The following is a 26,803-nucleotide window of genomic DNA, read 5'->3' as shown; positions in this document are numbered from 1 at the left end:
TGCTCTCAGATTCATCTATAGCACGATCATGACCTCTCCTGCTACCTTCTGTTCATTTTGTATGTGTTCTCCCGCTATTTCATTTGTTTTTGTATTCCTCCCATGTTGCATGGTGCCTGGCCCTTACTAAATGCTTGTGGATTGAGTGATACCTGATGGATGTGAGAGAAATGACGTGTCTTCATTTGCTGGATTGGGGCTTTTTCAGCCTCTCCATCTTTCATGAGGTCTTGTGCCTTAACCTAGGAAAATAATTCAAGTCTAAAGTAGAGCAAGGCAAAAGGGCTCTGTGTGTGTGTGGGGGGGGGGGGGGGTCTGGCTGTTAGGCGTATGGGAAGGGCCATTCAAATGAGGATCTTTAAATATATCAGTGAGTGAACCCAGGGACAGTGAGGACAACAGAAAGAGAGGAAGTGACTGGTCCAGAGACAGTCCCCCAGGAGAAAGGGAAGGGATGAGAAGAGAGTCCAAGTAGGGGCACCAAGGTGAAGGGAAGGTGGTGAATGGTGGAAGGGAGAAGAGGGAGGGAGGGAGGCTCATGGCCGAGAGCAGTGAGTCAGCCAGTTGGTGTAGTCAGTGACTCCTGTGTGTGCCAGCTGCCGGGTAAGGGCTGCCTGCCGCCATTTGCCTCCATGTATTCCTTCAGCTTTCCCTCACTTCACCATGGCCTGCAGGCTAGTTTGCATCTCTGCTGCTCTCTCCAGGGCTATCATCACCTTCTGTTTGGCCTCCTTGCAGCTATTAATAGTGGCAACCATCCTTCCGTTTTTTCTGAACTTTCCCTTTCGTGGTCTGCTTGGAGAGCTTTCTCTCTTGGTTCTTCTGTGTTTTCAGTATGCTTTGTGAGACCATCCTATGTCTTCCCCAAGGCTTGGTCTTTTTATCTTTTTTTTGGTCTGTATTTATCTCCCATGAATTCTATTATCTCTGTACTCCTTCATGTCCTGGAGGCATCTCCAAGTTAAACATTCCAACCCTAAGACTTCACTCTCCCATACTTTCTCATACTATCACTTGCCAAATCTTATTGATTCTAATTGGACAGCATCTCTCTCAGCCCTCTTCATCAGTCAGTCAATAAACATTTATTAAGTGACTGCTCTGTGGAATTCAGCAAAAACTATTTGTAGAGCAAAAATGTCAATATGGACTTGTTATAAGCACATGGTAACTTCTCAAGGAGCTCACTGTCTAATGAGGGAGAATAGCAAATCAACAAATAGGCACAAAGCAAGCTTGATACAGGATAAATAGGAAATAATCATAATTAGAGTTAAGAGGGGGTGGAAAAGGCTTCCTGTAGAAGTTGAGATTTTAATTGGGACTTAAAGGAAGCCAGGGAAGCCAGGAGATGGAGATGAGGAGGGAGAGCATTTCAGGCAGCAGAGATGGCCAGAAAATGGCCAGAGATGAGAGATGGAAGATCTTGTTGGTGGAACAGCCAGGAAGCCAGGGTCATTGGATCGGAGAGTATGGGAGTCGGGGGAGGGAATGAGGTATAAGGAGACTGGAAGGGGTGGGGGCAGGTTATGAAGGGCTTTGAATGTCAAGTAGAGGATTTTGTATTTGATCTTGGAGGTTATAGTGAGCCACTGGGCAGGGACCCTACCCCCCCCCCCCCCCAGGCAGCTTTTGCCATAGTCCAGGGATGAGGTAAGGAGGGTCTATACCAGGATAGGGGCAGGGTGTCAGCAGAAAGAAGGGTGGGTATTGGAGAGATGCTGCAGAGGTGAAATTGATCAGAGATGCAGCAGAGGCAAAGATGGACCAGAGATGTTGTAGAGGTGAAATGGACCAGAGATGCTGCAGAGATGAAATGGACCAGAGATGCTGCAGAGGTGAAATTGACCAGAGATGGCACAAAAGTGAAATTGACCAGAGATGCTGCAGAAAGGAAATGGACCGGAGATGCTACAAAAGTGAAATTGACCAGAGGTGCTGCTGAGGTGAAGTTGACAAGCCTTGACCACAGCCTGGATGTAGAGGGTGAGAGAGTGAAGGGTCCAGAATGATTCCTAGGTTGTGAGCCAGAGGGTCTAGAAGGAGGGCATTGCCTTCTATAGTAACAGGAAAGATAAGAGTAGGTGGGGGATATCTTCGGGAGAAAGAATGAGTTTTGTTTTGGACACATTGAAAGTTTAAGATGTCTGCTGGACCTTCAGTTTGAGATGTCTAAAAAGCAACTGGAGATATAAGGATGGAGGTCAGCAGAGAGGTTAGGGGGAAGGTAGGTGAATTTGTGAATCATCAGTATAGAGATGGTAATTAAACCCATGTGAGCTGATGAGATCACCAAGTGAAGTACTCTCGAGGGAGAACAGAAGAGGGCCCAAGACAGAACCCTGAGGGATATGTGTGGTTAGAGGGCATGATCTGGAGGAGGATCCAGCAAAGGAGTGGTCAGAGAGGGAAGTGGAGAACCAGGAGAGAGTGGGGAGTCCCAAAAACCTAGAGAGAAGAGAGTATCACGGAGGAGAGGGTGATTGACAGAGTCAAAGGCGGCAGCCAGGTCAAGGAGAATGAGGATTGAGAAAAGGCTGTTGAATTCCACAAGAGATCGCTGGTGACTTTGGAGAGAAGTTTCAGTGGAGTGACCAGATCAGAAGTGGCCCCCTAGACTAGGAGCTCCTAGTTTAATGAGGGAGTCAATCAATTGTGTCCCCAACCTGAGGGCCCCCTCTTAGCTGTCTCCTCCAAGCATTCTGTGCTCTTCCTGCTCCCCCAGCCCCTAGACTGGAATGCTTCTCACCTCACCTCTTAGAATCACCCACTGTGTTCTTCAGAACTCAGCTGAGATGTACGGGCGAGTCCTTTCCTAGAGCCTTCCTTTCCCTCCAATCTCCTGTCAGCCCTGCCCCCGCAGAACAGGAGGCCCATTTTCTTCCTTTGTCTTCCCACCCCCATGGCTCACCCCAGTGCTGGTCCATGGAGGGTGAGTACCAGAGGAGAGAGACTCCTCCGACCAGCATCTGGGCTTCCATGAAGTAGGTGCCTAATCAGACATTCAGTTCATCTTTATTATGAACATGACAGTCATCAGCAAAGGGGAACATTTCATAATACAGCCAGGAAGTGGATTCACAGGAAGCTCGGCTGTTTACAGTTTACTTTGAAAGTGATTGTTCCTGTAATGTGGTAGTTGCACCATGGCCTTTGTTGTTTGGAGCGTTTTACTGAGGCTCTCTGCTTTCTTTCTGCCCCATTGTCTCCTCCTGTACTCAGCTCACTGACCATGGCACACAGTGTGTCTTGCCAGCCTTTTCACATGTTCATCTCCATCTGTGCATACGTTTGGCTTGTATGACTGAGCATTTTCGTTGATTTGATATTTGGACAGTTCTGACTCGATTCACTCTCTGTGCCTGCCCGAGTGCCCCTGCCCCTGCATCCGACAGTTGTCACTGCCCATTGGCGCCCATGACTTCCTTCTGACCTTGTGCCTCGATCTCCCCACTTATTTGCGCCCTCTCCTTCTCAGAGGGCTTGCATTGCTGTTTTACATATTCTGTATTTTCTCATTTTACACACACTCATTTCAGATTGATAAGATGAAGACTTGTGGGGGGCCCAGGCCACGTTCCTTTGTCTGTCTCCATCCCAGGGTCTCGCGTGGACCAAGGTTTAATACTGGGTGCTGCCTTCTTGATTCGTTGAAGATGAGAACAAGCAAATCTAATGAGCACCTTGCATTTTACAGAGATGCCATTGAAAGCAACATGGATTTTATGGGATTAATTGTGATGCAGAACAAATTGAAACAAGAAACCCCTGCTGTTCTTGAAGATTTGCGTAAAGCCAACATCCGTGCGGTCATGGTCACAGGTGAGCTTTAGCGCAGGCCACGCCGTGTGCGGCTCTCCCAGGGACCTTTCGCTCCGCCCTGCTGGTTTTCCCTTTAGTCAAGGTCTTCCTCTAAGAATCACTGCTTCATTCTTGTCTAGACAGCAAGGGCCTGCCGTGGCGCTCACAGGTGTACTCACAGGTGCACTCTGCAGGTTCCATGGGGGACATCTAGAAGCCTAGGGCTTTTGGTAGGCGCGGATGGTCTGCAGTGCCATCACTGAAGGGAACTTCCCAATCTGGGTGCTGCCAGGGAAGGCCATTTGAGTATTTGATAAAGAGATGATGATACACTTGTCACACTGGTCTCTCCTCATTTCACCATAAACATTACACATACGAGGAGAACAAAGGAAGGGCTGAGAATGTTATGGGGAATTATAGGAAGACAGAGCACAACTTAAGAATGTGGTCTAAAGGGGCAGCTAGGTGGTGCGTTGGATAGAGCACCAGCCTTGAAGTCAGGAGGACCTGAGTTCAAATCCGGCCTCACACCAGACACTTGTCATGTTCTAGCTGTGTGACCTTGGGCAAGTCACTTAACCCCAATTGCCTCACTCAAAAAAAAACAACAAAAAAAAAGAACGTGGTCTAAAGGCCTTTGAGATGAAAAGATTCAGATGTTTTCAGCCTTGGTGCCCTGGTTCCTTTTTTTCATGAAGTGGGGTGGTCATTCTTGATGTGGAGGGAGGAGTTAAAGCTTCTGGAGGGCAGACATTGTCTTGTCCGTACAGTTGATGTTTTCAGCTTGACTTTTATGTTTTGGTGAGCAGGCGACAATATGTTAACTGCTATCTCCGTGGCCAGAGACTGTGGAATGATTCTACCTCAGGATAAAGTGATTATTGCGGATGGACTACCTCCCAAGGACGGACAAGCGGCCAAAATAAATTGGCATTATGCAGACACTCTAACCACAAAATGCACTAGCTCTCCAGAGATCGACTCTGAGGTGATTGCCTGATGAAGGCTTGTTGATGAGGATCGGTTCAGATCCTGGTCTGTCACTGTATAGGGAAAATCCCACACCCTGTTTACTTTTCAGTAGGTCATTTAGCTTGGTTATTTATTTTCCTTTAAAGCGCAATCCTTTTTTATCTATAAAACTAGGACTACTTTTATTTTTTTTCTTGTATATTCATTTATTTATTTTTAAATATTTTTGTTTTTAAAATTTATTTTTAAATTACATATAAAAACATTTTTTAACATCTATTTTAAAAACTGAGTTCCAAATTCTCTCCCTTCCTCCCTCCTCTCCCCCCATTGAGAAGGCAAGGAGTTTGATATAGGCTATACATGTGTAGTCCTACAAAACACTTCCATATCCATAATAGTCATATTGTGAAAGAAAGCATAGACAAAAAAACCTCTAGAAAATGAAGTAAAAAAGTCTGCTTCAATCTGCATTCAGACCCCGTCAGTTCTTTGTCTGGGGCTGTGTAGGATTTTTCGTCCTAAATCTTTCAGAGTTGTCTTGGATGGCTGTATTGCTGAGAACAGCTAAGTCTCTCACAGCTGATCATTGCACAATACTGCTGTTACTTTGTACACAGTCCGTGTCACTTTGCATCAGCCCATGCGAGTCTTTCCAGGATTTTCTGAGAGCATCCTGCTCATCGTTTCTTATAACACAATAGGATTCCATCGCAGTCATATCACAACTTGTTCAGCCATTCCCCAGTTGATGGGCCTCACTTCAATTTCCCATTCTTTGCCACCAGAAAAGAGCTGCTCTAAACTTTTTTGTACACATAGGCCCTTTCCCTCTCCTTTTTTTTTTTTTAACCTCTTGGATACAGACCTAGTGGTGGTATTGCTGGGTTGCAGGGTGTGCATAGTTTTATAGTCCTTTGGGCATAATTTGGATACTTTTAGAGACAGTTGTTGGAGGTCCAGTTAGGCAAAGCTTTCCCGTCAGTCGAGTTCTTTCTGTTGGTGACTGAGTGTTGTTTGACTGTGCAGGATATCCCCATTAAGTTGGCCCACGACAGTCTAGAGGATCTTCAGATGGCCCCCTATCATTTTGCAATGAACGGAAAGTCATTTTCTGTGATCCTGGAGCACTTTCAGGACCTGGTGCCCAAGGTTAGTGCTGTGGGGGGGGGGGGGGGGGGGGGGGGGGGGGGCATGCATGGTGTGGGCGTACGTTTGTGCGGGTGCAGCCAAAGATTTCTAAGAAATGTGTTTTTTCCAGTTGGTGTTGCATGGCACCGTGTTCGCGCGCATGGCCCCTGATCAGAAGACGCAGCTGGTCGAAGCATTGCAGAATGTGGAGTGAGTAAGCCTGGCTTTTTAAAGCCCTCCGCTGCCCTAAATTATATTTGTGGAGCGCTTTGTAAAGTAGAATTCTTTTTATTCTGTTACTCTTATTTAACTAGGAAAAAAACTTGTTAATTTTTGTTTAAGTTTGTGAAGAAAATATCTTTATTCCCCTAAAAAGATTTTAGGAAAAAACAGCAATGTGATTTGTACATATTTTTACACATTTGAGTTTGGCTACTGTGGGTTTATAACAGGTCCAGATTTACTTTTGTGCTTTAAAAGCAGTTTTTGTTTAGCTCTGCAGTTTAGTACAGTGCCTGGCACGTAGTAGGCCCTTTATAAGTGTGTATGGAGTCCTTGTCCTGTTAGCCCTCCTGAAGGGAGAAGGGGCTGAGCCTGAGCAGGAGCATCTCACCCGGCGCCTTGGAGGGCCCGCAGGGGGTCCCGCATAAGAAGCAGCAGGACATGGCATGGGCCTGGAGCCCAGCTGCTCAGGTTCCAAAGCCAGCCTGCCGTCTGCTGCTTCAGCAGGGCCCTATGTAACAGTGGGTCAGATGACCCTGGAGAGCCCGTGGGCCTTGACATTGGATGCCCCAGAGCTTGGGAGGGCTGTGTGGGAGAGAATGCCCTGCCGGCTACGGATGCATCAGAATTCTGTGTTTTTGTTGTAGTTACTACGTGGGAATGTGTGGTGACGGTGCCAATGATTGTGGGGTAAGTGTCTCTTCACTGGGTGTGGAGCTGCCTTAAGTTAGGCTTCTGCCTCATACTAACCCAACTGACTGGTCTTCTCCTGCTGGCCAGGCCTTGAAGAAGGCCCATGGAGGCATATCCCTGTCTGAGCTCGAGGCTTCCGTGGCGTCCCCCTTCACCTCAAGGACCCCTAGTATTGCTTGTGTGCCAAACCTCATCAGGTGAGCATGGTTCTGTTCCTGAGTCTTCACCCCGGGGAGAGTTGTGTGGGGAGGGTTGAGGCCCAGATGCCCCTGCTCCCTGGTTGTTGTAGGGGAGGGCGCCTGGTTTAGCTGGGACCCTGGGGTGGTGCGGGGAGGGCTGAGACCCGTGAGGGGCTTTTTTCCCATGCAGGTGTCCTTTCTCTTCCTTTTACAGGGAAGGCCGGGCAGCTTTGATAACTTCCTTCTGCGTATTTAAATTCATGGCTTTGTACAGCATCATCCAGTACTGTAGTGTCACTTTGCTGTACTCGGTGAGTGGCCGGGCTGGGGCAGGATCGTTTGTCCAAATGTTGGCACCAGTGGCAGGGTGTGGGGGGCGCGGTCTTGGAGCACGTACATTTTCATCATCCTCTTTCTTGGGAGCACAGATTATGCCCCTGTCCCTTAATGTGTCCTTTTACTAAAGCTAAGGCCCGTTAAATAGGGGGAGAGTGGGAAAGAGGCTTCCTGCCCTGCCCACTGCCCCATCCCCCTGCCCTCTGGTTAGCACAAGCAGGACTCTGTCTGTGGGAACAGAAGCGTAGAGAAGAGGTGAAATGCTGGGGAGCGTTTCCGAGCTTCGTGTGAGATACCACTCCTTTTGCTCACCCTGGTCACTAGTTGGCAGGCAATACCCAGAATTCTGGGGGCACAAGACACCCCATCTACCGGTGGTAAACCCTGAGGGAAATGTCTGTGTGGGCGAGCGCCATGCCGTGTTGGTGTTGTGGCTCCCCAAACAGTGATTCTTCTTTCTCGGTGGAGGAAAGCGGTGTTCTTCCCAGACCCTCCTTCCCAGACCGTTATCTTAGCACCAAATGTGTCACGTATAGGATACAAAAGTTTTAGTCTGGTAATCCTTTGTAAGTGGTTCGGCTTTGTGTTGTTTTCTTGTTTTTTGTTTTTGTCTTTGTTTTTGACAGAAGACATTTTAATCATCAGTTGGGTGATTTATTTCTAGTGTGTCCACTTGAATGTTTCTAATTTATGCAATTAAAATATTATCTTGTTATACTTCAAGTGACATTTGATTTTGACCATTCAAATCTAAGAGTCATTTTAAGTTTGTAGATCAATATTTAAAAATAACTGTGCCTGTTGTTGATTTTACTGGGTGTATGGCAATGTTATTGATTACAAATACTCTAAAAATGATTTCCTTAGATCCTGAGTAATTTAGGAGATTTCCAGTTCCTTTTCATTGATCTGGCCATCATCTTGGTAGTGGTATTTACAAGTGAGTATTTGTTCTTATTTTTCAAAAAATCTTGAATTATATACTTTATTAAAATTATTTTCTAAATAAAGCTGTTGCCAATTTTAAGATTAAAATAAAATGTAGAAACAGTGACTTGGTTGTTTGCCCCAGCCTGATGCTGGCACCCGGACGGACCGCTCTTTCCTTTGCAGTTTTAGACTTTTCACAGAAGCCCCTTCCCGCTTCCACACTCCAGAAATCTCATTCCAGTGAGGCCTCGGTGGCTCTTGGCCCTGCAGCGCCCCCTCTCGGCTCTTGCTCAGGTGTCAGCCTTGTGACTCTGCCCCTGTCCCCTTGCGCCTTCTCCCTCAGCCTCTCCCCAGCTGCTGGCTTCTGCTCTGCTGCCTGCAGGCATCCCCTCGTCTCCTTCGGGCTCCCTTCCCTGGATCCCACCCGTCCCTACCAGCCTCATTCTCAGCACCCTCCTTCCCTCCCTTCTCATCCTTCTTGACCTCTTGGTAACCTCAGAGGCTGCTGATCACTCCCTGCTCTCTCGTGCCCACCTACCCACTCTCAGTCTCTGTTGCTCGATTCTCCCCTGAGGCTCGATCCTGGGCCCTCTTCTCTTCATTCTGTCCCGTCTCAGTTGGACTTGTCATCTCTGTCCAGGTGAGGTCCACATCTGTGTCTGCGTGTCTGGCCTCAGGTCGTGGGCAGACTTCCTTGGGTAGCCCAGGAGACTCTGTTCAGAGCAGGGCCGGTCATCTTCCCCCACTTCCTTCTCCCAGCACCATCTCCCAGGCCTCCGGGCCTGCATCTGGGTTCTCACTGTCAACAATTCTCTTACCCCAGACATCCGATTCGATGAAGAGAAGGGAACAGAATAAGCTCTCTTACAAATAGGATCGATCTTCTTGGGAGGTAGGTGCTGCCTACTTGCCAGTGGAGGAAACTGAGGCAGACAGTGAGCAGCTTAGTGCTTTGCCCAGGGTTGCCCAGCCAGAAGTATTGGAAGCTGCATTGGAACTCGGGGCCCAGCACTCTGGGCACCGTGCCACCAGTCAGCATTGTCATCTCAACCTTTGCACCGTTGAGGGTGTTTCTCTCTTCTCCGCTCACCTAGCCTATCCCCGTCGCTGGCCTCCTTCATGTGTCTCCCCATTCAGCGGCCAGGGTGGTCTTGAGACTTGTCGTTCCTCCTCAAGAAACTGCAGTGCACTGTTCAGGCCCTTCCAGAGCTGGCTCCATCGCCTTTTCAGTCTGATTATTCTTTCAGCCAGCCGTCCTAGTCTACTTACTGTCGCTTGAATAGGAGATTCTCCTCTCTGCACCTTTGCCCAGTCTGTGCCTTATGTCTGGAGTGCTCTGCCCCCTTGTCTCCATCTCCTTGTTCTCCTGTAGATTCCTCCCAAAGGCCACTTTCTGCAGGAAGTCCTTGGCAGTGTGCCCCGCCTCTGGCCTTGTCCCCAAGCAGTGACCTTCTGAGCACCCGACAGTTCAACAATTCACAGCCTGTTTCCCTTGGTAGAGGAGAAGCTTCTCGAGGGCAGAGGCTACTTTGTCTGTCTATCCCTTTATGCATGACAGGTGCCTGGCACATAATAAGGACCTAATAAAAACTGAAATGAAGATAGGGAAACTTGTCAGTAAGTCTTTCTTCCGAATCACATGTTGATTCCCTTTTCTCTGCCCTTGAATATCTCTTAGATCATTAATGGGAAGGCAGTGCTGATCATAGTCCTGCTCCCCCGCCTAAGCCCTTAGCCTCAGAAGGCAGAGCTCTGGGGGCCTGGCGTGCCCAGGCGCCTTCAGCACCTGCGGCCAGGGAGCGGCTGCTTTTCCTCTGGTCTCCTGCCCTTATTTCCCAATGTGTCCACACGTGGGGAAGACACCCCTCAGAGCTCTGGAAGCTTCTCTTGAGAGCATCTTCACCAGAAATAACGTCCCAGCTTAACGTTTTCCATTCCTTCCCACAGTGAGTTTAAATCCCGCGTGGAAGGAACTCGTCGCCCAAAGACCACCCTCAGGCCTCATCTCTGGGGCTCTCCTCTTCTCGGTCCTGTCTCAGATCATCATTTCCATCGGCTTCCAATGTTTTGGCTTTTTTTGGGTTAGACAGCAGCCTTGGTATGAACATTGGACTCCACATTCAGAGTAAGTTGACCCATGATTTTAAAATAGACTTCAAGACGGTAATTGGATACAAATGGCCCCAAAATTTGCTGCTTCTGTTCTCCCGTCTTCTCCTCTCCAACATCTCCCCCAACCCCCCAACCAAAAAAAAAAAATATCACCCTGCCAAAAAGGTTTCCATGTAATACAGTTTGTAGACTTTGGCCAGTGTCTCCCTTGTAAAACAGGATGTTCGTTATGACAATTTTAGTGCCTAGCACCCTGCACCTGCAGTTGGAATAGTCTTCTGTGTTTCCTGTAATGGAGTCTCCTGTTGTCTCTCTTTCTGCCTGTTTCTCTGATCCAGGCTGAAGGTGACCAGCTAGCTTCCCATTTATCGAGGCAAAAAGCTTTTGTTAAAACCAAAGCTATTATCCTAGAAAATGGCGAAAGTGATAAACATCGTCAATTCACGATTTACAGGTTATTCTTCCAACATTGGCTTACAATGAATGAATGAAATTGTGCTCTGTTTTACTGTGTGTATGTAAATGGGTGCCACCTGATGCCCACTCCCACCCACCTATCCTGTTCAGCCCCGGAAGGTGAGAGCTGCTCCCTGCTCCCGGGAGGTTTGCCTGCTCCAGGGCAGGCACATATGAGGGGGTGAGAAGATTGTGATCTTGTCTGGTTCTTTCTTAGTATCCCTTGTCTTTGGTCTCTGTTGGCCCCACACTGAACTGCCTCATGGCCAGCACAGCTTCATTCATTTCTCCTCATGCTTCCCATTGCCCTCCGTGGGGACGCTGAGCTTTGAATTGGTTTTCTGAGAGCTGACGTTCAGGACTGGCATGAGACCTTGGAAAGGAGCCATCGTGTGTAAAAGACTTTCCAGGATGTGTTTGCCCTGACACTCCAGTGTTAGCCTTGTGACTTTTTCTTTGTACTGTTGAATCACAATGTGCATCATTTTATAAAGAAATGGACATTTTTCATGCACCTGACTTCAGGGCTCCCCCTGTCTGCCTCTCTGGATTTCAGACTTGCTTTCAACAGATTGCTTATATCCCATCCTGCCACTGAGAAGCCAACAGTTTTTTCATAGATGAATCCCACCTCCTTCAGGCAAACTCAGGACCAGAATGCCCCCAAGACGGGCTTTGGTTTCTTAGGGCAGTGACTTTAGCCCTGACAGTCAGGCAGGGTCTTTGAGCCACACCACGGCCTGCATTCAGATGCCCTCTGCCAGCGGGAGTCCATGGCATTGTCTTTCCAGTTGGACGTTTTTAGAGTAGACACTGCACCTGTGCTGTGTGTCATTGGGGCTTGAAGAAGCTTGTCTTGCAACTTCTTGGCCTGAAAGTGCCCAAGCTAGGGCAGGCAGGTGGGCAGGGTGGTCCCCAGCCTCAGGTGGTGGGGGCCATGTTGAGGGATCATGCTGAGAATGGCAGCATCTCGTCTTCTGTTGCAGTGCGTGTAACCTGTCTAGAAGCTTCTCTACCAACTCGTCCCACTCTGACAATGAGACTGAACATGATGAGCACAACATAAAAAATTATGAGAACACCACCGTGTTTTTTATCTCCTGCTTCCAGTACCTGATTGTGGCCATCGCTTTTTCTAAAGGAAAGCCATTTAGGCAGCCCTGCTACAAAAACGGTGAGTTCAAGCAAAAGCTGCTCCCTGCTCTTCCCAGGCTCTCCACTCCTGTCTCGGCTGGACCCTCATCTTAAAAGAAGATGGGCCACACTTGGGACACGCTGTGTAATTTCCCTCTCCTTAGGTTCTTTGACTCCTGGGATCCCCGGGACCTCCATTCCTTTCTCTGCCAAGGATGCAGTGGGAGAGAGACAGGGGCAACTGGGAGAGGACAGATGGATGTAGGGCAGGCTGGGCCAGCAGGGGGCCAAGAAGGTCATCAGCATGACCTCTGGGGTCTAAGAACTCCGGTTTTCTGGGTAGTCGAGGCATTTAGGGCTAATGATGTAGATAGATAGTAAGTTTGTTGTGCTAATAGAACAGAGGGATCTCATTAATATTTGGGTTTAGAAAATGCCCTTTGTATTATCATTAGTAAGAATATTGATAGTTGTATACACAGAGAGTCAGATTTTCAGAGAACAGGAACATAGGCATGAAACTTTGTTCATCTTTGATTCAGAAGGTCTTTCCAGACTTCAGGTGCCCTGGGAGGGGTCAGCAGAGGGAGGTATTCTGGCAGGGGTCCTTAGTTGTGGACTCCACGCCTTCTAAAGGCCCTTCCGGGGCTAAAATCTCTGGTCCTGTGATGAAATGCCAAAGGTCAGAGAGATCCCAGGCCTCTGGCCCTGGCCTGGCCTGTTTGTCAGAGGGAATGCTGGGAGACGTGGAAAGGCTTCTCTAGGCTTCCAAGTGCTGTGGAAGGGTCTGTTGTTTTCATTTTCCTGAAATGCTGAGTCAGGGAGCCTTTATTAAGGGCCAACTGTGTGCCGGCACAGGGGAGAGATGGGGGGGGGGGGGGGGGGAAACACCAGCTCTCAATGGGCTGCGGTAGAGACAGCCTCCGAGGGGAAGGACAGACTGGGCTGTCTGGGAAGGCTTCTTGGAGGAGGAGACCTCTGTCTTAGGCTTTCTAGCCATGGGGAGCAGTGAGAAATCCAGTCCTTGGATTGGGGAAGCAAGGGATAGGAAGCTGGTGTAAAGGGCTTATGAAGCCTCAGAGGGTTTGATATTTGATCCTGGAGGCAAGAGCGGAGCTGCTGGATTTGTCGACTAGGAGAGTGACATGATCACGGCGATACGGAACCGAGCAGAAGATGGGCCGGAGGCAGGCAGCCCCAGCAGCCACTGCTGCTGCAGTCCAGATGTGAGGGGAGCAAGGGCTGCCCCCGGAGAGAAGGAAGTGTGTCGACAGGACGTGGCAGCCGACGGGATCTGGGGGGCTCCTGGTCTGTGCCTTGTAAGCATGCTCAGCATCACTCTGGGTGTAGAGCACTAGCAGCTTTTAGGGGATTGAGAAATCTTGGGCAAACTGCTTGAGATGAACTTTGGGTGTGCTAGGGGTGCCGGAGTGTGCAGAGCACTGGGCCAAGAGTCAGTAAGACCAGAGTTCACATCCAGTCTCAGATACTTACTGGCTGTGTGACCCTGAACAAGTCATTTCACCTCTGTCTGCCTCAGTTTCCACATCTGTAAAATGGAGATAATAATAGCACCTGCCTCTCAGGGTTGTTGTGAAGGTCAAATGAGATACTACCTGTAAGGCACCTACTCCAGTGCCTGGCACACAGTAGGCGCTCTATAAATGCTTATCCCCTCCCCCACACCCACCCCCAGTTTGAAGGAAACTAATGCTTCTGAGAGGTGAGGAGGAAGAAAATTCCAGGTGTGGTCAGTGCCCCTCAGGTGTGAGAAGTAGCAGGCGAGTTGGTTTGGCCCGGTGCTCGCAAAGGGGGTGATATCTGCTGGGCCTGGGAAGGTAGTCAGGAACTAGGGTGGGAAGGACTTCCGTCTGTCAGTGATGTCAGTGGTGCACTGACCACGTTGACCTATGGCCTGTCAGTGGTGGGTTGTCCGTGGCAGTCCTGTCTTCTCTCTCCTCCTCTCTTCCCTGTCTCCTTCATGACACCAGTTAACTTCTTATGTGCTGTAGGCCTGACCTGGACAGGACCCAACCCAACCATAGTGAGGTCGGGCCACCATCTTGAATCTTGTCCCACAGAAACCTGTCCATTAAGCTTGCCCTCTAACCAGCCTTTTCTTTCCACAAATCCTTTGAGATTTCACAAATCAAGGAAATTGGGCAAAGGGGCTTTATTTGGGCCATTTGGTGAGATTGGCTGTCGCATCTAGAGCATGTAGTTTGATCTTATATTTGGCATTTTTGTCATTGGTGGAATTTATCAGTACCAAAAGAGCTCAGATCTGATTTAATAATACAGATTTTGTCTCTCTATACAAAACCTGTTCTTTTAATAAGATGCTTTGCTCATTGTTCTTATGTGTTGGAGAAATGCCAGTAGTTTTATTACAAATAGCAAACGTCCTGGGTCTGTCTGAGTTTGTGAAAGCTTACAGAATCTACGCCTGCTATCCTGAGCAAGGCCTACAGTGCCCTGCCCTCCCATTGGACAAAAGTGCCAATTGTGAGTGAACATGGAGAGAATGTGCTGTCTGTGATCTCACCAACAACAGTCAGGCTTAGGACATTAAAATGAAAGCTGTGGAATGTCTGGAGGAACTGATGGTGTGGTGAACCTGGCAGAAGCAAACGATTAACCAAATACTGGTTTTCTTTTTCAGGCTTTTTTGTTGTGTCTGTGATTATTTTGTATATCTTCATATTTTTCATCATGTTGCATCCTGTTGCCTATATTGACCAGGTTCTTGAGGTAAGAGTGCATATCTTTGTCACCAAACCCTTCCCTGAATGTTCATTTTGCTCATAGTGGTGACTAGATTAGGCAGAGCAGCACAAGCCAGTAGGCAGGAGGGCCCCAGGCTCCCCTGCTGACCATCCTCTGTGGGAAGCAGATAGCCAGCAGTCGCTCCCATTTCAGCTGGGCCTTAAAAATCCTGGCCCTTTTCTGGCACTTTGGCACTTGGCTCAGCAGCGGAGACGCTCCTGCCCCGCTTTATCCGCTGACAGCCCTTAGGGACCCCAGTGAGGAATTCTGAGCATTCATACACACATCTCCCCAGAAAGGGGAATTCTGTGTCTTTTGCTTTGCACGGACGTTCTCCTTTCTACTGGAGCGTTACAGTACAGAAGGACTGAGAAAACAGAAGGTGCGGCTGTCTAGGCTCTTGTGTCGTCGCCCTGCTTCCTCGTCCAGGCCCAGCCTGAGCTGGGTTTGAACAATTCTGTTTCAGGATTCCGGTTTTCACTTGTGGTGTGAGGCCCATTCCTGGACGTGGGTGTCAGTCTTGGGGGAGGAGCTAAGTGATGCAGGTGCTCAGGTGTGACCTGGTTCTTGGACTGATTGATAGGAAACTCATGGAAACCAGCTTCTAGTCTTGCTGTGATTACCAGACGCAGTCGTTATAAAGAGAGGATTTTTCCTGTCCTTTCCTAACATTCGAGGTTTCTGAGTTCATACTCTTGTGCCTATGGCATTAGTAAGGTGCTGGGCCTACTTTCCCTGTGACGTGTTGGGGAGATAAAGGGGCCTTGGGCGGGGTTGACTCGTAATTTCACTGCTGTGGTACGGGAAGGGGCCAGAGAGCTGAGCCGAGATGAACCTTGGTGTTTCTAGGCAGGCCTACCCCCCAGCGGGATTGTCAGCTCTCTGTTCCAGCAGAGGAAGGGTTTTACTTGGAATCTAATGTTTTAATTCCCTTAGAAATCTATCTTCAAAACAAATGTGTCTGTTTTAGTTTTAATTCAGCACTTCAATTGAATAAATGTTTCGCTTAACACCTACCTTGTGTATGCAGGGAGCCCTGCAAGGTGTAGCTAAAGCCGTGAGAAAACACACACACACACACACACACGGACACACACACACACGGACACACACACACGGACACATACACACGGACACATACCCCAGGCAGTGTAATGTGGACTTCTGGGATTGTGTCTTCTAGATCGTCTGTGTTCCGTATCAGTGGCGTGTCACGATGCTCATCATCATTCTTGTCAATGCGCTCGTCTCTGTCTTGGCAGAGGTAAGTAAGTCAGCTTTTCAGATGTCCCCTGAGTGCTTTGGGTTTGGTGCTGATTGATTTAGCCAGTGCTTGATAAACCAGGGCAGTAGAGAAGGAGAGGACCGGGGGACAGCAGAGGAAGCTCCATGTGGGATTTTTCAGATTTCTTTACCTCTTAGTTTCAGACTCTCTTCCCAGGAGGCCTTTTACGAAACCTGCTAGTGACCCTGTTGGCCAGGTGTGGCCCACCCCTCTCCCCACCAGCTCCTCCCGTCTCCTGCTCTCCCAGAGTTCCTCATAAGAAGCGAGAGCTCCCAAAGGTTGGAGCTGGGGGATGCCAAGTGCGTGGGCAGTTTCGGTAATCTAGAGTTGGCCATTTTTCTCTGGAAGTCAGTAGTTACACTTTTCTAAAGATCAGGAGAAAATGTTGCCAAAAGCAAGAAAATATAAATGAGGGTGTTTTTTGTTTAATCGTGTTTTTACAAAGTGGCTTTTTGGTCACTTTCCGCAGAGCCTAGTAGAGCACTGGTCTTCTCCCTCTTCCTGCTCATGATTTTCTGAGGTGTGGACGTTAAGTTCTCCTCTGGGGATGGGAGCAGAGGCTGCTGTGTTTCTGCTGAGTTTTGCACCAGACAGCGCACCTCATTTCTACAATAGCAACAGACAATTCAAAGTTGAGAGGCATGCCGTGGGAATGGATTTCAGTCTGTTCTTTCATGAACTGCTCTCAGAACATTGGGCAGCGTGTCCTGCACTCCTTCTACCCTCTGAGAAGATCGCGCCTTGCAGTCAGGGCCACCCTCAGCCGTGGGGCCGGGCAGAGTAGGCCTTTTGGGAAGCTTTGCTCATTTGTAGTTGGTGTGGGGTGGGGGCGTGGGTGTGATGACCCTGTCTGCCTCTTCAGTTGATAGCCGAGTGGATGTTTCTCTGCCCTTCTCAGGGTTTCTGGAAGAAGCAAAACCAGAAAAAGATAAACGTCCAAATCAGGGGTGTCACCCCCAATAGAAATAGGATCCCTATGGGCCACATGCTGACTTGGTTTTAAAATGTAATATTATCTGTGTTTTATTGTATTGTTAAGGATTTCCCAGTTTCATTGTAATCTGGTTCTGGCCACGAACCAGTGTTGGGGGCTGCCTCTTTGAGCCCTCTGTTTGAAATTGTGGTTTTTTTCTTTCCCCCCAGATTCTGTTTATTTCCTTGTGAAATTTAACAAAATGCTCAAGGGGTCCTTTCTGGTTGCTATTTTTTTTTAAAATTTCAGAGTAAAAAAGATATTCACGGTGAGGTATTGTAGAAAGAATGCTGGCTGAACTTGGAATCAGGAAAGGCCTGGATCCAAATTCCACCTCAGATGCTTAGATCTCTGGGCCCCTGGCTCATGACCTCACTTCTTAGCCTTCCTTATCCCATCTATAAAATGGACGCAGTCATGCCAGTATCACCCCACTCCCAGGTGGTTGTGATTATCAAGGGAGATCCTGTGCGTAAAGTACCTTACAAACCCTTGGCCTGTGTTGATGCCCATCCTGGGGCTTGGCCCAAGTGATGAAATCCAGCCCACAGCATCTCCCAGAGAGGGCCCAAGGCGCTGCGATGGTGGCCGTTCCCAGTCGAGCTCCCGAAGGGCGCCCTTAGCATTATTCTCGTTCTCTCCTGCTCTGCTACACTGTTGAGATTTGTGTCATGTGCACCTGACTAAGGAATGATTGCTAGTCCTTTTTCATTCTTCCACCCACCGGAATGTGTCTCAGAGCTTCCTCCTGGACACGGTCCTTTGGAAGGTTGTGTTCAATCGAGACAAACAAGGAGAATATCGCCTCAGCACCACACAGCTGCCACAGGTTGGGAATCGCTACTTACTGTCCAGGCTCTTGTGTGTCCTGTGCATTCTGGGTGGGGGGAGGGCAGGCGGGGGTGGGGTGGGGGTGGGGGGAATGGTCTTCCCTTCCGTCTGCCATCTTTCCTCTCCATTGTGATACCCACGACATGCATCAGTGTGTTTTGGCGTCCATGCGTCTCTTCTCCTTTCCAAACCTTAGTGTTTCTGTCAAGTTCTTAGTTTCAGTCTTAAGATTTATTTCTTGTGTTTTTCAGTTTTGTTTTAGTTTTGTTTGTTTGTTTGTTTTGAGAAATTGAAATTTGTTCCTCTGGTCTCTGATTCTGAGATCATGCTTCTTACAGTTTCTTTTCCTTGTGGCCTCAATTCTGTATCTAATACTCAGTAAGCAAAACCGTTCCCTTGGTGACGGAGATGTATGGAAATAGCTCTGGATAGCAAATAGTTCTCATTTTTCTTTATCTTAGGAGCCTTGAGAATCTAATGAAGTGATGCACTTGTCCCTGTTTATCTACCTCCTCATGGATAGCCTCATTTCACACATGATGGTGGTTTGGGGAGTATCAGTCCTAAACTGATCATTTTCTCCTAGAACTCCATTAACCTGTAGGGGAACTTTTAAATGTCCACATTCCTTCTGAACTATTGCAGATCCACCCCTCGCTCCATCCCAGGCCACCTGACCTGGGCTTCCTTTCCAGATTTCACGCTGCTTTACGGGGGGTCCAACTGGGCACCTTCCCCTTCCCCCCGCCGTCCTTTTTGAAGTGAGCTTTGTACCTCACCCACCTCGGTCCCCTTGCCCCAAATGGGCTTTGAAGAATCCACAGAGGCTAGTCGTTAGGTGTTTGAGATGAGGCTCCACGTCCCCAGACCTGGGAGCCGAATCCCTCTGCTCTCCAGCTTTGAGTTTTTGCCATGTTTTTCCTCCATGTCACTTTGTCAGAAGACTAATATGTTGATCCAAGCCTCGGCGGAAGCTCGCACACGGGTGCGCAAACACACACACACACACACACACACACGTACACACGTGCTCGAATACCACCACCACCAGTGAGGCTTTTTGACTAATTATTTTGACAGCAAACACACTGTCGCTTTTTGAAATGATTTTGTTTACTGTTTTCCCCAGTTTTATTGCTATCTGATTGGAATAACTTGATCCTTAAATGATTCTTTAAGAATTTATTAATTATTACCAATAATCTTTAATGATCTCTTTATCTAATCATGAATTGATTAACTGTTAGTTATTCATTCTTATCAATAGCATAGTATTTCCTTCATGGATAAAGAACAGAAATGTCAGGGCAGGGGTCCCATGGCATACAACCTGCTTGGTTCAGCCCTTACCTTAGAGTGCAAAGTGATTGTGAAGGCCACACAAGTGACCTTTGCCACCCACTTTTCTAAACTGCAGCCCAGGCTCTGATATTGAATGTGATGTCAAGTCTGTGGACGATGTGGAAACGGAACTTTGGTGTGTTAACACTTAAATGTGCACGTTCTTCTTATGGCCACACTTTGGTTTGGTTATCCTTGTGTGGCAAGCAGCTCCATGAGCCGGGCCAACTTGCAGGGGGAGGCTTCTTGGTAGCTCTTGGGCCTTTGTCCAGCCTAGCCTGCTGCCTCGATCCCAGCGAGTCTGGCTGGCTCTTCCTGGCCTTGCATCTGGAGATCAGCCTGGAGGGAGACGCCTCCCCGCCCATTGTTTCCATTTCACTTAGAGGAGCCAAGAGCTGGGATTCCTGGCCTGTGGAGGGCTGGGAGTTGGGGAGCCGCAGCCCCCAAGTGGAGAAGGCCCAGACACATTGTCTGGGGTTCCCCCTGCTGGCTGCTCGAAGATGTATAAATGCATCCACTGAACCTCCTGCATGCTGACATTCCAAAAGGGACCCAGGACCCACTTCTGAACTGTCCACCTTCATGTTCTCGGGATTCCCAAGGGGAGGCCAGTGAATGCTGTTTTTTAAGGGAGCTTCAGCGTTCACACAATGTCTATTTAAATTCTAGAAAACCGGATTTTTGCTCAGCCACATCCTAAATAATTTCAAATTGTGCCAGTGTGTTCTTGATGGTGCTTTGTCGCTGCTTCTGCGGATAGTTAGGTGGTGTTTGGCAAGCTACTCGACCCTTTGGGCCTCAGTTTCCTCATTTGCAGAATGAGCTTGCCCTTGAGGGGGATCCGATGATAAACTGAGCATTCGCTAACTCTGTGAAGACTGTCTCGCTGATTGGCAGCGCGTTAATACAGTTAATCCAACTCTCCACAGCGATGCTGTCAGGGAGAGACAACATTGTCGGTGGATTTGTGGTTGGCTTACACTTAATTCTGCAGCGTATGCTAATCAGAGTAGGAATCATCCACAGTTAGGGAGAGTTGGCAGTCAGAAAATAAAGACTCTTCCTGTTCCCTGCTTACACATGTTAATTTTGGGGGAGGATAACACTTTAAAAAATATTTAGTATTGATACAGAAGACTTGGAAAAAGCACAATAGCATTAAAATCCATTTCTAATGCGTGATCACGGCCGTGTAATCTCTGGTGCCACTCATAGGCTTCTGTTTCTAAAATGGTCATGGCTGAAGGTAGGGAGGTCTCTTGGGTCTGGAGGATAAAGGGGGAAGCCTCTGGCTCCATCAGCATCTGGCCAGCCTGCTCGTCTTTTGGACAGGCTGCTTTCTTGCCCTGGGGCTTTGAATGCTCTAGAAATGCCCTTGGGGACCTAGCTTGGGACCTCATGGCCATGGCGAGCCTTCTGCTTTCTTCCTTTGCAGTTATCACTCCACTCCTCCCCTTCCTTCTCTCGCTCCTTTGCCCTGTGTCTGTGAAGTGTTGCTGCTTTGTGATTTCTGTGTTTGCTTTGAGGCCGTAGCATAGAAGTCCCCCCCCCCCCCCTTTTTTTTGGTTGCTCCATTCTCTATGTGTGTGGTTTTTTTGGGAAGGTGAAGAGACCTTATATCAAACAATAGAAACAATTTACATTGGTTCTTGTACTTGTCTGATCATTCATTTTCAAATTATGCTTGAAATCCCAGCATGAGCCTTGTTTTTACCAATTAGAATTGCTTTAAGCTCCCTTTCAAAAAAGCAGTTTCCGTCAGTCCTAGCAGCCGGCACATTCAAACACCCAGAGAAGGCGTGCCTGCTCCTTTATCACAAATCTGTCCTCACGAAACCCCGCTGACAGTCGTCAGCCTTGGGTCTGGTTCCGCGTGGATTTGTCGATCTTGGCAATGATTTCTTAGCGCCTGCGGGATCCGTGATCTCTGCACGTTGAAAAGAGCAGATGTGGATGATTTCTTTGGTAGCTTTTACTCCTGATGACAGATTGTCCTTTTCAGCTCGTTGTCATATTGTAAAACTTGCTCATACAATCCCTTCTCCTCTTTGCTTGTTCCTCCTTGACTCCATCTTCCATTTCACCCCCCTAAAAAGTTTATCTGTGTAGAGGCTAGAGGTGAGTAACCCCCGCCCCCCCCAAACTGGTTCTAACACAAAACTTTAAAATGTGGGTTTGGTGTTATTGGGTTGGAAGTATGAATTCCCAAATCAAGAACAACCCACCAAAAAAAAAAAAAGAAAAAAAAAAAAAGAAAAACACAACACCGTCCAAACCCACGTCGGGGTCCTTTCTCCTCCCCAGTGTCACCCACTGTCAGTGTCATTATCATTCCTGACTTTTTCAATTATCCTGGTTCCCCAGAGTCAGTAGATTCAAAAGTGAGAGTTTGTGCGATTACAGTTAGCGTTTGATAGCCAGTCTTTCTCATTAGTAGGCCTTTTTTAGGCTAATCTATGTTGGAATTCATTTGGATTTCTTGAATAAATAACTAACAGACAGCTCTTGACAACCCTTGAAATGCCACATTACATGTTGGCCACAGATAAGTCTGTGTATAATGTTACCAGTGTCTCAAACTGTGCCTGTGACCTTTGACATCTGCCTCGAAGGCTCGAGCCTCCCTTTGGTGAGCCAGGCCTTCCCTGGTGCTTTTCTAGCCTTTTCCTCCAAAGGAAGGGGCTTGAATCTTCTGGGGCCAGTTGCTTGAAGCTTCACATTTATTAAGGCTACACTGACTATTTGGCACTTAGTACGTGCCACACAGTGAGGAGACAAGCAAAAAGAAGAGTCCTTTCTCTCTAGGAACTCACAGTCCAATGGAGGAGTCACTGTGGGAAAAAATTACATCCAGTTGTGGGCAAATGATATAGACCGGATGAATTGGGGAGGGCCCCCTTCCACATAGAATGATTCAGAGGAATGGCCCTGGTGAATCCCCTGTGCCCTCTGTCCCCTCCTGTGGACCCTTTGAGGGAGAAGTTAGCTCATCAGTCCTTTCTGTTGGGATTTTCCTAGGGGAAGACTTTGGTACTGTATCAGGAAGACAGATAGATATCCCACAGGGCCACTAATAAAAGGAAAGCGCCTCCTCCTCCTCATCTGCGCATTTCATGGAGTGCTGCCCCTTCTGATGGCCAGAGCTCTGACCAGCAGGGCTTCAAGGGAGCTTGAGGTCCAGAGGCACCTTAGAAATGCCAGTGATACAGGATTGTTTTCAGCCAGTTGGCAGAATATTAAGTATTTGGCAAAGGTACTTTTTGAGAAAGACAGGAATCATTTATGTCTTTACAAGGAATTTCTCTTACATAGAAAGGTGAGGAACACTCCCAGAGAACTCTTGAAGACAGAGGTCATTAAACCCATTCATCACCCTGACCATTCATTGCCAGCATCACCACCTTTTGGGGAGGGAGGGGAACAGACTGCCACCAATATGGAAAACCCATCCTCTCTCCCCAAGGCGTTGAGAGGAGACTCATTTTTCTGAAATGAGTTTTGGTCTTGGGGGCATTTTCTCTGCGTTTCTTGGTCACTCTCAGAGCTGAATGTGGCCCAGATGGAACACGTTAGCTGAGAAGATTTTAAAAGCTGGCGTTTTAACATTGTTCTTGTATGTTATTTTCTTCTTCTCTTTCTTAGGAGTCAGTGGACCGTTGGGGAAAGTGCTGCATATCGTCAGTGCTTGGCTGTAGGAAGAAGCTACCCAAGGCCAAGTACATGCACCTGGCCCAGGAGCTGCTGGTTGACCCCGAGTGGCCGCCAAAGCCCAGCACAACCACAGAAGCCAAAGCCTTAGTCAAGGAGAACGGATCCTGTCAGGTCATCACTGTCACGTAACAGTGACTCTCGGTGGCTTGCCCTAGAGCAGTGTTGGGGGGTGGGGGGGACTTCCTGGCAACATGTGCAGAACGTAGGCCCCTTGAGGTGATTCGATTAGAGCTTTGGTAAAGGTCGGGGGGTATCTAAGTCCTGTATTCTCAACCAGTGACTTTCAGTCAAGCTGGGGTGGGAGACACTGGCCTGATGATTAGACCTCGTCACACTCGCTGTCCCATCCTGGATGCTAAAGTGATGAGAGGGTGCCGCTGTCAGCGGGGAGGTGGGGAGTGGGGGGTTGTGCTGTTGCCGAGGCTGCCAGCCTACTCCTGACTCGGTGGGGCCTCTTGCAAAGTCGTGTCCACTTAAACCTTGGCCCACCTAGGAGGTGCCTCATTTTTTCTGCTCCCCGAGGCAGCCTCTACTTTAATGCTCCTCAGAGCTATTAGATTGATCTGGCCTCTGGCCTCTGCCCGCAGCAGCATCAGCCAGAGCAGCCGCCTCCACGCTTCCCCTCCCTGGCCCGTTTGAGCGAGCATTTGGTGTCAATAAGGCTTCCTTCTGCATCTTTCCTTCCTGTCTATCTATCTGTCAAAGGATGAGACAATGAGGACCTGAGACAATTTGGTCCTAATCTTTACTCCTAATGGCTGATGGGCTAAAAGCTCACCTGACCTGGCAGTTCTTGTAGCCACGTGCTTAGCAGCTGGCGTGTTGTGGCCATGAGGCGGCAGCAGTGGTCACGAAGGATGAGAGGGCTGGTGTGAGGGAGGGTGATCCCCCAGACGTGTCATGAGCCCAAGGAGCTCAGCTCTTAGGGTGCGAGGACGTTCTCGATGGAGCGTGTCGAGGCCCCTGGATCGGGCAGGTGAGGGCAGCCACGAATCCAGCTCATGTGTGGCTTTCCGCCTAGTCAGGTCCCTCTTCTCCTTGAGACAGCAGAGCCAGGTGTTCTCATTCCACCCTCTCCTTTGGGTGACGTCGATGAAGGAGAGAAGGTGGTAAAGCCCACCCGGGCCCTCTGTTGCTGACATGACCACTGATGAGGCTTTCTGTAGAAGAGATAATGGGACAGGAATACGCTTCTGATTACTTTTTTTAAGATTTGTTCCATGGAGTGATTCTGCGAAGCTATCTATGCATCTTAGACCTTTGGAGCTGTGATTTCGCACGGGTTGTTTTCATTTCCCATTGTCTTAATCCTTTCTTCACTTGTAGTAGGTGCCCACATGCCCGGGCACCCCTAAAGAACAGGCCCTGACGCTTTTCCAAATCCTTCTTTTATTTTGGGGTTCATGTGCTGCAGTGTTTAATTACACAGGGATGGCTCTGAAGCAGCAGGAAAGTGCTGATCGCCTAACCCCACCAAGCACCTTTGAACGTGAGTGTGTATTGGCTGTTTTGAAGTCCCCTTTTCTAATATCCTGGGGCTCAGGAGGTTTGTTGTTGCATCTGCCCATGTTGTTTTTACAGGAAGACGTAGTTTGTAGCTCTGTGGAAGAAGCTTTGGAGGAGGTTAGCTCTGACCAGTGGATGTGTGGTGGTTCGTAGGCTGTAACTGGTGGCTTCCAGAATGTGGAAAAGTGTTTGCTGTGATTTCAGGTGGGCCCTGCTATGTGCCCTCGATAGAGATGTCCTTTCTACTGTGTGGGTCGCCATTACATAGAAATTTTGATTCTGAGTTTCATATTAAATTATTTGAGTGTATACATACCTAAAATTTTAAATCTGTACATGTCTTATTTTGATGTAATAAGATTTTATAAATATTGTGGATTTAAATTTTATTTATGCACATACTGAAGGGACTGGGATGTCCAAGAAAGTAGTTGTTAAATAATGATATGTAACTTTTTTTACTTTTTTAATAAATAACCAGATTTTTAAAGTGTGTCCCTCAGGGTTGTTGAAAGGTTCCTTACCCCTCTTGCCCTTTTCCCCTCCCTCCCAAGTAGAACTAATGATAACTGTATGTTTTCTATTCTCAACTACTGTCTGCTGCGAAAACAATGCTGCAAATAACGTTGGAATCAAAGTGGCCAAGCCAAGGACAAAGGCAGTGATGCTTTTCATGTTCTCTTTTAAATCCTTCACTTAGAACACTCTTCCCAAGACCCTCTGATTGGAGCAAAAGCGTTCCCGTTTTCATTCTGTTTAGTTTTATTTGTTTTCCCTTATTTATAGAAAGCTCTGAATCGTTAAAGCATGGTAAATAATAATTTAATTCGTTTGTACGCTACCTTCCCCAAGCCATCATTAGACGCAGTGTCCAGACAGGATTAGAATTCAGACTTTGGAAGAACACTCTAGGATTTTTGTGCATGCACTGTTGACGTTGTAACCTAGATTTTGTATATTTTGGGGGGGAGGGAGGGTGGTTTTGAACACTTTTTAAAATTCTGGATGTTAATTTTGTACAGTTTATGGGCATTTACAACTATTTTTAATGTACTAGAATTTGATAATTATGTGCACATGAAATTAATAGAAATAAAGTTATTTCCTGTTAGATTACAGAATTCCCTGAAAACTTGGCTTAAACAAGAAAGTTGGTTTATATCAGAGAAATGATACTGCATCTTTATATTTTAAAATATGTATTGCTGCTCTAGAATGGTACCCTGTTGTCAAAAAGGCATACATACAGAATTGTAAATAGCCTGCTGAGATCTTTGGATTAAAGCAATTCAAAATTTAAAAAACTGAAGCAAATAAAATATATTTTCTTTTTTTTTTTTCTGTGATTGTGAGTTTGTCTGTGAGTTGTTTGAATTCCAGTTGTTAGGGATGCTTCGCTTTTCTGAGGCACCAGGTACCCGGATTTATGGAGAGCAGGCATGTGCCATTCTTTGACTTTGTTTTCTAATGAACAGAACTCCGTTTTCTTTCCCTCCCACTTCCACCTCCATTGAGGGAAGGAACACAGAACAAAACTTTTGCAAGAAGCCCATAGTTAAGCAAAATCAGCTTCTGCATTGACCATATCCAAAAAGTATTTCTCAACCCGTATCCTGAATCAATTGCCCGTTGCTCATTGTGTTGTCTTTCAGAATTGTTTGTCCTTACGAGATTGTTGATAGTATATAAAAGGTTTTCCTGGTTCTGCTCACTCGACTGCAACAGTTCACTTAAGTCTTCCCAGGTTTCTCTGAATCATTTCATTTTTTTTTTTTTAAAGATTTCTTCACATACTTTAATCAAAATAACATGTCATAACAAATTGTCTACAGAAACAGATAGGAGTATCCAGCAATCTTCCATTAAGCCAGATGTTAAAGAGACTGGCCAAAAAAAATACGTAAAACAATGCTGTTCTTTTCCCCAATTGGCAAAAATATGTTATTTATGTGAACATATAATGGGTTTCTTCTTAAATCGTTTAAAAATGTATTCATTATAATTTCTAATACCGTAAATATTGATAGATGTAAACCACATGAGGACAAATTTTAAGAATATAAAAGGCTCCTGAGAGTGAACATTTGAGAGCTGCTAGTTTGGTGGACGGAAGACTGGCCTGTAAGCTGAGGAAGACACAGGCTCCAGCCCCTGTTCCGATATATCCTCAGTGTTCTAGGCAGGGGCAGAAAAGGTCCCAACCTCTATTAGGAGAGGGAATTTCCTTACCTGAGAATTCTCTGTGGTCATGAATTCACAGGTATAGTCCCTATCCCTATCTTTGGTATCATTTTATTTCTTAGAGCATGTTAACATACCCTCACTGTTCAGCCATTCCCCAACTGATAACCCTGCCTCTCCAGTTTTTTGCCACCATGAAAAGACCTGCTACGGATATTTGTGTACACATGGGTCCTTTTT

General features: G+C 47.4%; 1 protein-coding gene across 2 annotated transcripts in view; it reads left to right on the top strand.

The window, feature by feature from the left end:
- ATP13A3 (ATPase 13A3) overlaps positions 1–25,717 on the top strand; it is a 63,521-nt gene extending 37,804 nt beyond the window's left edge. Inside the window, exons 20-33 of one of the 2 annotated variants that reach the window (XM_027848756.1) lie at positions 3,698–3,822; positions 4,614–4,792; positions 5,806–5,928; positions 6,038–6,117; positions 6,777–6,819; positions 6,910–7,019; positions 7,216–7,312; positions 8,205–8,277; positions 10,215–10,392; positions 11,822–12,009; positions 14,632–14,720; positions 15,919–15,999; positions 17,733–17,822; positions 22,808–25,717. In XM_027848756.1, the coding sequence (XP_027704557.1) occupies positions 3,698–3,822; positions 4,614–4,792; positions 5,806–5,928; positions 6,038–6,117; positions 6,777–6,819; positions 6,910–7,019; positions 7,216–7,312; positions 8,205–8,277; positions 10,215–10,392; positions 11,822–12,009; positions 14,632–14,720; positions 15,919–15,999; positions 17,733–17,822; positions 22,808–23,005 (1,654 nt within the window). In that variant the 3' untranslated portion in view covers positions 23,006–25,717. The remainder of the gene's footprint in view (positions 1–3,697; positions 3,823–4,613; positions 4,793–5,805; positions 5,929–6,037; positions 6,118–6,776; positions 6,820–6,909; positions 7,020–7,215; positions 7,313–8,204; positions 8,278–10,214; positions 10,393–11,821; positions 12,010–14,631; positions 14,721–15,918; positions 16,000–17,732; positions 17,823–22,807) is intronic. The other variant, XM_027848757.1, reaches the window with a different exon arrangement.
- The last annotated feature ends 1,086 nt before the right edge of the window (positions 25,718–26,803 follow it).

This window comes from Vombatus ursinus, unplaced genomic scaffold, assembly GCF_900497805.2.
Source record: "Vombatus ursinus unplaced genomic scaffold, bare-nosed wombat genome assembly UNPS02006874.1, whole genome shotgun sequence".
NCBI lineage: Eukaryota > Metazoa > Chordata > Mammalia > Diprotodontia > Vombatidae > Vombatus > Vombatus ursinus.
The sequence above is the reverse complement of the archived record's forward strand: the minus strand, read 5'-3'. Positions and strand labels throughout refer to the sequence as shown.